At 40.9% G+C, this 10,775-nt stretch overlaps 1 protein-coding gene across 1 annotated transcript; it reads right to left on the bottom strand.

Annotated features, from left to right (window-relative positions):
- Positions 1–3,940: 3,940 nt before the first annotated feature.
- On the bottom strand, positions 3,941–10,537 carry LOC135055769 (tigger transposable element-derived protein 6-like). The gene is made up of 2 exons (XM_063960201.1): positions 10,347–10,537; positions 3,941–6,989 (listed from the first exon to the last, which is right to left on the bottom strand). The coding sequence occupies exons 1-2, from the start codon at positions 10,363–10,365 to the stop codon at positions 5,191–5,193; spliced, it is 1,818 nt and encodes a 605-aa protein (XP_063816271.1). The 5' UTR covers positions 10,366–10,537; the 3' UTR covers positions 3,941–5,190.
- Between the last annotated feature and the right edge of the window lie 238 nt (positions 10,538–10,775).

Below are 10,775 nucleotides of genomic sequence, written 5' to 3'. Positions count from 1 at the left end.
CAGAAAGTGGCATTAAGCCTGCCAATAGTTGGAATGTTCCTTATCCTGAAACCACGTGGTATTTTACCCTCCCGGTGGTAATCAGACAATGTCACCCCATGATAATAATAATCTTGTTCACGCTTTTTGAGCTTCAATAGCTCTCTGTATAAATTAATATTCTCAATGTTACCTCCAGTTGCTGATAGATTATCTTTAAAACGAATATTGATAGCATCATTATCCGAATAGCTGAAAGTCTCTCCAGGGGTCAAGTCAAACCCTGCCAATAGTGCATCTGCATCGGTGTTGGCAGCTGTCGACATTCCTGACAGGAGCAAGGCAAACCGACGGATCAGTGGAGGTATAAAGGTATGTGATGTCTGTTATTGTATTATGCCCTGAGGAAAATGTTGAACAAATAACATTGAAACGTTGGCTGATTGGAGCTGCCTTTTGTCTTTATTGCCGTGAGTGCCGCCGGACTATTCCTATACATGTGTGGGGAACCGTGCAGGTTCTTTATGGAAGGCACCGGCTGTTAATGCTTGTTTTACTTGGGAAGGAGTGGCGCTTGACTGCTTTACTATATATATATATATATATACACACACACACACACACACCTCCCAATGATATCCGGCACTTGGGGACAAATAACTCCAAAAGCAGCAAGTAGCTTCAACGTTTCGGGGTATTTTGTCCCTTTATCTTTATCCTAAAAAGTTCAACAAAAAAAAAAGAAAAAAGAAAATATTCCTACCTTAAATACACAGGTTGAGACTTGAGAGGGTGGCTTCGTGTCTGCATAAAAATTTAATTTTTGATTTTTTAAAATATATATTTATTTTTATTTAACTTTTTTCCTGGGGAGGGGGGGGCATGGGGGCCATGTTAATGGTGAGGGAGTATCTAAATAAATGCGAAAGCCCTCACTCACTGACTGACTCATCACTAAGGGGGTCATTCAGACCTGATCGCTCGCTAGGGGTTTTCTACACTGCTGCGAGCAGATAGTCGCCACCCATAGCTGAGTGTATTTTCACTTTGCAAGTGTGCGATCGCATATGCAGCAGGCCGGTACAAAAAAGTTTTGTGCAGTTTCTGAGTAGCCCAGAACTTACTCAGCCGCTGCGATCACTTCAGCCTGTCAGACACCCGCTCTGCAAACGCTTGGACACGCCTGCGTTTTTCCAAACACTCCCAGAAAACTGTCAGTTGACACCCATAAACACCTTCTTCCTGTCAATCTCCTTGCGATCGGCTGTGCTAACGGATTCTTCGTACAATCCATCGCTGGCCAACGATCCGGTTTATACTTGTACAACGCACCTGCGCATTGCAGTGCATACGCATGCACAGTTCTGACCTGATCGCAGCCCAGCGAAAAAACCTAGCGTGCGATCAGAGCTGAATGACCCCCTACTTCTCGATATGTTAGGAAGCTGAAATTTAACATAGGTATTCTGCAGGTGGGAAATAGGAAAACAACATAATTAGAATTTTTGTAAACCTCCACTAAGAAGATAAAAAGGGGGTTGACATAATTACATCATTACTGATGCGTGGCTTTGCGTGAACAATGGATTGCACCTCCAGTGTGTATAATTTAATAAATTACAAAAATGGACCTGTCACTTTTCCCCATAACTGCTAGGGGTGTTCCTAGGGTAACGCCAAGAACCATGGATTATTATTTACTTACATTAAGACGTCTCAGATTTACATCTCTATTTATTTACCAAATTTTTAACACTCATTTATATTTACAACCGTGAAAATCAGAAATTCCTGTGCGCAGAACAGGTTGAACAGCTAATTTCAATTATTCTTACTATAAGTGTTCTTAGTGCTACTAGTGCATCAGCATTTCTCTTCCTCCACCAATAGGGACTTTTCAATAATATTGAGACGTATGGCATAACTGCCATTTTTTTCCACCAGTAAACTGTATGTACTGTATGTTACATATTTAGCAAAATAAGCAGCCCATTCAAGCGATCCTACCTCCCTCCAAGTGCAGCTCTTGGACAAAATAAATAAATAACCCAAAACGGTTGTGCTGTACTTATGTCAACAGCACTGAGCTACTAAATAATATCTTCTCAATAAAAATAAAACTTACACAAAACTGCGCTATGAGTCCTCTCAACCAAGGCATGCAATCATGGCCTTGGCCTGCATTTGTTAAGGATGCATTTGTTGAATGTCATTTCAAGGATGCAATTAGAACCAGAATTTGAACTGGATTTAAACGGTGGACTACTCTAGAACCTCAAATGAAACACGTTTCACAAACACAGCAGCTCAGGATCATTATGTGGCCTCTCCTCACCGCTGCTATGAGAACATCAGGACCAGGCCTACTACTCCTCCAGCTGAGAACATCAGGACTGCCCCCGGAAGTAACCCTCAAGCGTACTTCCGCTACATCATGTGCTATTCCTGTAATGTGTACCTTCACTGATTGCACACCGTGCCAGCAGCAAGCTATGCAGTGCACCCCAGATGGTTGCCTTCTAGGAGTAGACTATTCCACTCAGGGTAATCCTACACAACACGTGGGTTATATAATCCTGTACAACCCACGGGTTGTATATTCTGGAATATACAATCCATAAAAGCTATTACCCAAAATGCCTACATCAATCCTGCATTATCCTTACTGTGCACTCAAGGTTTTCTTTTTTTATGTTTGTGTGGCTTGTCTATTGCTGTATTATTTAAATATTTTGTATTATGTGCATTGATGTCTGTAAAGCATCTTGAGTCTTGGAGAAAGAATACTATATAAATAAAAGTATTATTATTTTGACTTTGGCACAACACTCCCAGTTTTCAGGCACATTCACACCCCAGAGCCGCATTGACTTGCATTGGGGAAAGGTTGGGAGGTCACTTTCTCAGGTGCTACGTGCAGTATCTAAATAGTTAAGAGGAAAGCTTGTAGCAGCTTGGGAATGCTAGGCAAGTCCCACGTGTGACATGCACTATGCCCCAACATGATGTGCAAAGGGTGGTGAGAACATACATGAAATCACAACCCCCCATTTAGGTGCACACTAAAGGCACGCACATAGAGTCCCATCTTCCCCCTCTCCGTGGCATGACTGAGAATAGTGTCATCCTTCACAGCTATGTAACACAAGTTTGATTATGTTTAGAAGACAGTTTATTACCATTGGTGGCATATATGGTATATAAAATCAACATAAAAGTCAAGCAACAATGCATGTAGATTATTAAATACGAGTAATAAAATTACAACCTAACAGGAAGAAATGTGATATGAAAATTTAAGAAGGCAAAATTTGTTAGCATTTGTAAATGAAAAGAAAGGTAAGCATGTATGACCTTTATTGCTACAGACTTAAATAGTTAATATTCTTATCTTTCACTTATATGCCACTACATGGGTTCCGCAGCGCTGTACACAGAACAAACAGCCGTTGTACATGAACTAATATATGACATTTATTTGTCAAGTAACTTATAGTTTCTCTACAATTGCAGATGTTTCATATCAAAGGCCTAAACTATTTGTGTTACCCTTGGTACCCGTGAATGGAGACACCCTACATTAGAAGCTCAGCAAACATCTACCCAAAGTCTTCTATTGTGCAGTTTGCACAATACAGGAAGCTAGCACAAATCACCCAACTAAACAAAAAAAGACACAAGTGTAGAAAATTCCAATAATTCTTCTGCTGACCACTTGAAAAATGTTATCTTCGGTAAGTAGCATATATATACAGCCTGTACATGATACATGTTCTATATCAATCCACAATCTATGTATTTCTTAAACAGGTATTTTTTTAACATTACCATTCACTCTGAAAATATGCTTCAGAATGGCCTGCATTATGAAAATGAGGGAACACCTAGAAATGAGGCCTCATATGTAGGAAACACACCAAGTGGTCACATAAATAAATCAGATACCACAGCGATAATATAAAATTACAGAAAGTTGCAGATTGTGTACATACTGTACACGTTATTTTTTCACTGAGGAATCAGTTTACACTTGTTTTGTTTTTAACACTTGTAGTTATTGTATTGCTTTAAGGCTGTATTGAAAGCACATCTCCATTTTGATGAAGGATATAGATCACTCAGGACAAATAATCCTACCTAACCCTGCCTTTCCCCAGGGTAGTAGAAAATGGAGGGTACTTACATGGGACAACCTACTGTTACCTATATACTATAATTCACGTTCTATTTCTCACATTCTTCCATCCTCTCTGCTGATGACCACTATTAGTCCAAATAGTGTGAACAGAACTATTGAAGGGCCAAGTGAATTTTCAAGTCACCCAATCTGTCTAATCAATGACTTCATTTTTTTTCTTTAAAATTGCTTCATTTTTAAAAAAAATTGCCACCATTTGGTTAGCGCTATGGTTTCCCTATGATGAAGGGTCCATGTAGCTCTAAGTCTGACATATGTTTACAACAGGGACATGTGGCATAAAAGTAACAGTGGGAGCCCCAAGTGAGAGAATACAAATTTTGTATTATCTGGGGCACTGGGTTCCAATCTTGTTCTTCAGGGCACCATAACGGTCCAGAATTTAGGGGTTTCCATGTTTAAGCACTAGTGACTTAATTAGTACCTCAGTTTCAGTATACCATCTGTAGACAACATGGATATCCCAAAAACCCTGGACTGTTAGGGTGCCTTGAGGACCGGGTTTTGAAACCCTGATCTAGGGGAATGACTCTGGGGTATTCCAGATGGGTAGAGCTGATCTATTGTAGGTTGAATTTCCACTTTATTAATAAGGTACACCTATTGTTTTGTAACACGTTCCTCATTGTAAATGTGGTGCAGCTCTACTGTGATAGAAGAGTAAAGATATTCTTTATTAACGTGAAAGTTTGCTCTAATTAGTAAGAAGCAACTCTGTATTAAATGTATCACATCTTCCCCCAAATACCTACTTTAGTTTAACACAGATGAAAGTCCCATATCAAACAAAAACAGCTTTTAATAATCTACATATCCATTAGAAGACAGTAGGTGTAGTAGTTCCTGCTCTCAACACAAGAATTGTTGCACCTTGTCTGAAACTTATTACTTTAGTTTGAGATGTGCAGAATCTATTAGTTCTTTTGCTGAACCAGTCTGCCCAAGAAGTCTACTCTGATAAAGAAGAGAAATTGTGATAAATGTGACATTAGCAGCCCTCCACAGTATCTTGTTCATGGTCTCACCACATAACTACAAGGATTCTTCATTTTTGGGCTGGTCAAGCATTTCTGTATTTGACTCTGTAGTGCACAGAAAATACTCATGTCTTGGTTTTCACTAGACAAAAAATGGTGGATCACATCACAAGCCTGTTTGAGCCCCTGAACATTAATACACTCTTCTGAGTCTTCAGATTTAACTACAACTGTAGAGATTTCCTCACTATTTTTCATTTGTGTATAGGACTTTATGTCACTGAGTTCTGCTTGATCTTTCTTGGATGAAAAGCCAACTTTTATTTTCTCAGTTGGACAAGATAGTTTTTTACATGTAGTTTGCATTTCAAGGTTTTCATGCTCAATATCATGCTCTTCTTTAATAGTGATAGTTCTGTAAGATACCTGCCCTGCAGAGGTATCGTTTGCAGCATTACTGTTGCTCCCCTGATAAATAGGTAACAATATGTTCTCATGAGTTCTTGCCTCTGGTAAGTCATGTTTGGCAGAAGAGAGAATTCGGATGCCTTCTTGCTTCTGTAAACAGGATTTTATAGTATAAGGTGTAACTCTCAACCATGCTTTATTCATGGTATAACTTGCCTCTACGAGTGATATCTCACGCATTTTCTGAAGTAGGAATATCTCAGCCCTTCTGCTAATGTTTGTATCTTCTTGCAATCTCTCAAAAAGAAGTTGCCTGTAGAACAAACTGAATTCACTTACCAGCTCTTGACCAAAGAGATTTTTGGAAGTAACATGCTCTTTTGGGAAAATACACAATGAGATGTTTCGGAGTTTGACTTTTGGTCCAGCATTATATGCAGTAAACACCAGTAAAACTTTCCTTTCCTGTCTGCCAAGTTTTGCATCCCAATTCAAAAGCCAGTCTATTAACAAACTGTCAGTCAATTCCCCATTATCACTAGCTTTCAAGGACACAGGAGAAAGGCAATTATTTCCCAGAGCTCTTGGAAGAAGATTGTGAGTTACCAGCAGTTTCAGTTTTTCTGTCCCATTCATGTTACAACAGAACCAGATGTTGACCAGTTCCTTTGACTCACTTACTATTCCTTGTCTTGCTATTATTCTAAAATGAAAGGGAGAGCCTGTAGCACAAAAAATGTCTTCTACACGATAGTTCTTAGCAATTCGAGAAAGCATCACAGATCTACTTAAAGGATCTCCGTGAGCAGCTTGATCACGGAGTTCTGATAACATGTGGACATCTCTTTCTCGTCTGATCCATCTACTAGTGGTCAAGTGGCTGTCAGCAAATCTTTCATCAGTAACACTATTTAGCTCCATTCTGACCACCTGTGTAGCTTTTGGAAGGATTTTAACATATTTACTTTGACCACCATGTCTCTTCTCCCCTGGTAATAATTCAGCTCTATAGAAGAGTCGATAACGCTCTTTCCATCTCCATAACCATCCATTTGAAGGTTTAAATTGTGGGCATCCAATCTCGTTTGCAATTGCCTCTGCCTGTCTCATCAGAATAGGTCCAGAAATGGGCAACTTATTAGCCTTGGCAAAGAGAAGCCACTCCAGTAGTGCCTCATCTACCTTAGCATGTTTAAAAGGTCGGTTCCGTTTACGGCTTGGGTTCTCATTATGGTTCCAACGTTCTAAGATCTCATCTCTTTTCTTCATTACACGGCTAATTGTTGACTGTGACAGGCCCATGTTCCTAGCCACTGATGATTGAGATGCTTTGGGTTGCTGCAAAAGTTCTAAGATCTTCACCTTTTCTGCCAGAGTTGAGTCCCGCCTTTTTTTGTAAGTCTGTACACGACTAGTGCTATCCATCTCTAAAATACAAAGTTAAAATAACAAATATCATCAGAGGTAATATCATATTTCTAATAGGTCAAACAACCAAAACAGCCATGTATTAAAAACAGACGCTCTCAACCTGTAGCTCCTTGCAAAGGTTATTGCAGGTTATGACAGTTGGTTAGAGATAGGACTGCACTAGTGATTTCTGTGCATGAGCCAGTGTCTGGAGGACTATCATCCTACATAAAAAGGCTAACGCTGCTCCTCACATCTATGAATGGAATTCAATTGTTTTGCATGCCGGCGGCCACTAGATGGAGCCCAAAGGAGCAATTCAAGTGTTGCTCCGCTTGGGCATGCACAGTCGCCAGCACTGACACTACTGTTATGTTGTTCCGTCATTTTGACTGGCTGCTAACTAGTATCACAAAAAAACTCTTTTTCTATTGTACCAATTGCGTGTCTTTGTAAATCACATGAAAAGGAAATATAGTTGTATACAAGACAAAAGACTTAATAGTATGGCACGGATAGCATATACAGTAGATGCATGTGATTAACCAATGATAAGTCATGGAATTTTGTCACAAAACTCCCCATAATATAAATCATTAGTGCAGACTTAACCATAAGCTGGGTACACACCATGCAACAGTGTGTACATGCTAAAGGATCCACTGTATGACGGTGCAATGTAGCGTTACATGTTGCATGTAATAACAACGTGCCAGCCATGGAATCATCCCATTCAATGTATAGCACATCCAATGGAACAATTCAATGAACGATTGCCGGGGATACACACTATAGGATGTGTATGATGTATATCGTTCTGATCCGCGCCATAGAGATATATTGTACAATATATCTTATAGTGTGTACCCAGCTTTAAGTTTCACTGGTGCCTTATGTCATGTGACTAGTGCTACCTGCATTTTTGATAGCATTCTTTGACAGCATTCAATTTGGCTAAATATGAGCCATGGGTCACATATAACATATATAAAATGTGAATGCACTGGGCACATTTTTTACAGGTACATTCATTCAGTTTTACGTAGTGGATTCATAGGCGTATCTATAATGGGTACAGAACGCAGAGGAAGAACTAGCGGTGGTACAACCAGTACAATGCACCGGGCCCGCCACAGTGAAGGAACCTGCAGCTGCCAGCATTACAATTAGTCACTGCACTGCCTGCCGCCAGTGCCCCAGAGTAGACTCAATACAGCTGCTGCCATCGGTGATTGTCAGTGATCCGGGGCCAGCCAGGGGTAAGGAGGATCCACTCTAGCCCTTCTTCACTCAGCTCCTCCCCCCAGAATGACACAGTAATTCTGGCTGCAGTGCAGCCTGTGTTTACATGAGTGACAGGGAGGAGGGGCCACTCTCTCCCTACTCCAGTCCCCTCTCCTCTCAACACTGATGCCACTGATAAAAGGTTAAAGAATGCGCAACTTACAAACAAAACATGTGTGTAGCTTTATAAGGAAGTGATAAAGCAGTGATAAGCGCAATATGATAACGCACCAGCCAGTCAGCTCCTAACGGTCATTTTTCAAATGCGTAATGACCGGCTGGTGCGTTATCACCTTGCATTTATCACGGCTTTATCACTTCTTTATCCCTTCTCCAGGTTAATACATCTGCCCCAAATTGTGGCAATAGAAATTACTGTTACCCTATACATATCTCTACATTTATAATGTGACTTCTTACATTTTAGATCTAGCTAATATCTAATGAAGATTTTGTGCAGGGCCTTAATACCATATCTACTTTAAAACTGTTCACTTCGGGAGATCTAGATGGGCAGATTGAGATGGAAGATGTGGGGGCCATAGCGGAGACAATCTAGGCACTGCCCTCGACTAAAGAATGCTGTGATTTTTACAGCAAGGCCTGATGATGTGATTCATCACGAATCATATCATCAAGTCCCAGAGTCATCACTGGGGAAGTGGGTGGCATGTAGAAGGCCGGTCTGATGCTCCCAGAAATTCAAGAGACTCCCACAATTTGGGAGTAGGCAAGTGTGTATTTTTCTAAATGTAAAGTAGTTTGAGTCTTATTGGGAGAAAGTGGTCATATAAATAATTAAGCTGGCACAAACACAGTGATATAGATGCATGATGTCACATAAAAAGAATTAATGGCATGTGTATTTTGCCCACTTACGATTATTGCAAAATAAAACTATGGGCCATTGTATCTGCAAATAGATCTATACAGTCTTATGTGGGGTACACACGGAGCGACTTTTGCCTTTTTTTTAAGCGATCTATCGCCGGCTCAGCTCATTCAAGCATGCAGTATAAATCTAGTAAGATCGCTTAGCAAGTGAGTTCAAATCGCCCGTGTGTACAGAAACCAGCGATGAGCAATAGCGATCTACATCACCCGAACCACTCCCTGCCTCTTTTTTTTTGTTGCTTAGCACAGATCGCCTACACTAAGGTGGTCATTCCGAGTTGTTAGCTCGCTAGCATTTTTTAGCAGCCGTGCAAACGCTATGCCGCCTCCCACTGGGAGTGTATTTTAGCTTAGCAGAAGTGCGAACAAAAGGATTGCACAGCGGCTACAAAATAATTATGTGCAGCTTCAGAGTAGAGTCAGACCTACTCAGCGCTTGCGATGACTTCAGACTGTTCAGTTCCTGTTTTGACGTCACGAACAAGCCCTGCGTTCGCCCAGCCACGCCTGCATTTTTTCGAACACTCCCTGGAAACGGTCAGTTGACACCCAGAAACGCCCTCTTCCTGTCAATCACTCTGCGGCCAGCAGTGCGACTGAAAAGCTTCGCTAGACCTTGTGTGAAACTACATCGTTCGTTGTAATAGTATGACGCGCGTGCGCATTGCGCCGCATACGCATGCGCAGAAGTGCCTTTTTTTGCCAGATCGCTGCGCTGCGAACAAAATCTGCTAGCGAACAACTCAGAATAACCACCTAAATCCCTTAGCATAAATCGCTGGCGCAAATCGCTATGTGTGTACCCCCATAACACATGGGGCACCACACTGCTGAATAGCTCCTTTGCCCTTACAGATACCCTGTAACTATGCAGAATTTTATTCGTTTACCGCAGAGACATTTAAGTTACCATTTTTACCTTTATCTGGGTGTTACAGGCTGCATTGTGTATTTCATTTACATGTGATCTTCAAGTCATAGTTCCTTTAGAAACATAACATTTCACACATACAGTATGAATAATACTTGCTAAATAAGTCACACTTTCTGTAGATGACCCAACACGTGCAGACATCTGCAGTGATTATGTGACATTACCAATGTACATAGAAAGCTTGCTACAAGAATTCTTCAGTTTCTGATACAGATGTCATTCCCAAGTACATGTCTTTGTGTGGAGACTAGCCTGCACCTACCTGTCTGGCCTGAGGACATGACTCCTGCACTCCTTCCTGCTGGAGAAAGAAATCCCTTTTGTTATGAAAGGCTCTCAGCCGCTCAGAGCCCTGCTCTGGTTTTGGCAAGGAATTGAATGAACCTTTCCAAACAAGCATGGACCCGGAAGAGATTCCTCTGCAAGGACTTGTGGGAGAATTAAAGGACAGCTGTAATGCTTTGGTCGGTTTGTGTCTTGTGAGACGGATGCTGAATAATTTAGGAGGATTCTGGAAACCCCCTTAAGTTACCCCCAACTCCTCCTTCCAGATCTTATTGCATGCTGTGTTTAACATGGCTTTAGCCTGATTATATATTATTTAGGGTAAATGTGATCCATATACATGGAATATCCCACTGCAGTAGTGTAGCTCCAAACACAGATCTTTATTAAGACGAACAATGCATTC

The sequence above is a fragment of the Pseudophryne corroboree genome, chromosome 3 (assembly GCF_028390025.1).
Source record: "Pseudophryne corroboree isolate aPseCor3 chromosome 3, aPseCor3.hap2, whole genome shotgun sequence".
Lineage (NCBI taxonomy): Eukaryota > Metazoa > Chordata > Amphibia > Anura > Myobatrachidae > Pseudophryne > Pseudophryne corroboree.
This window is presented reverse-complemented; position numbering and strand designations above follow the sequence as displayed.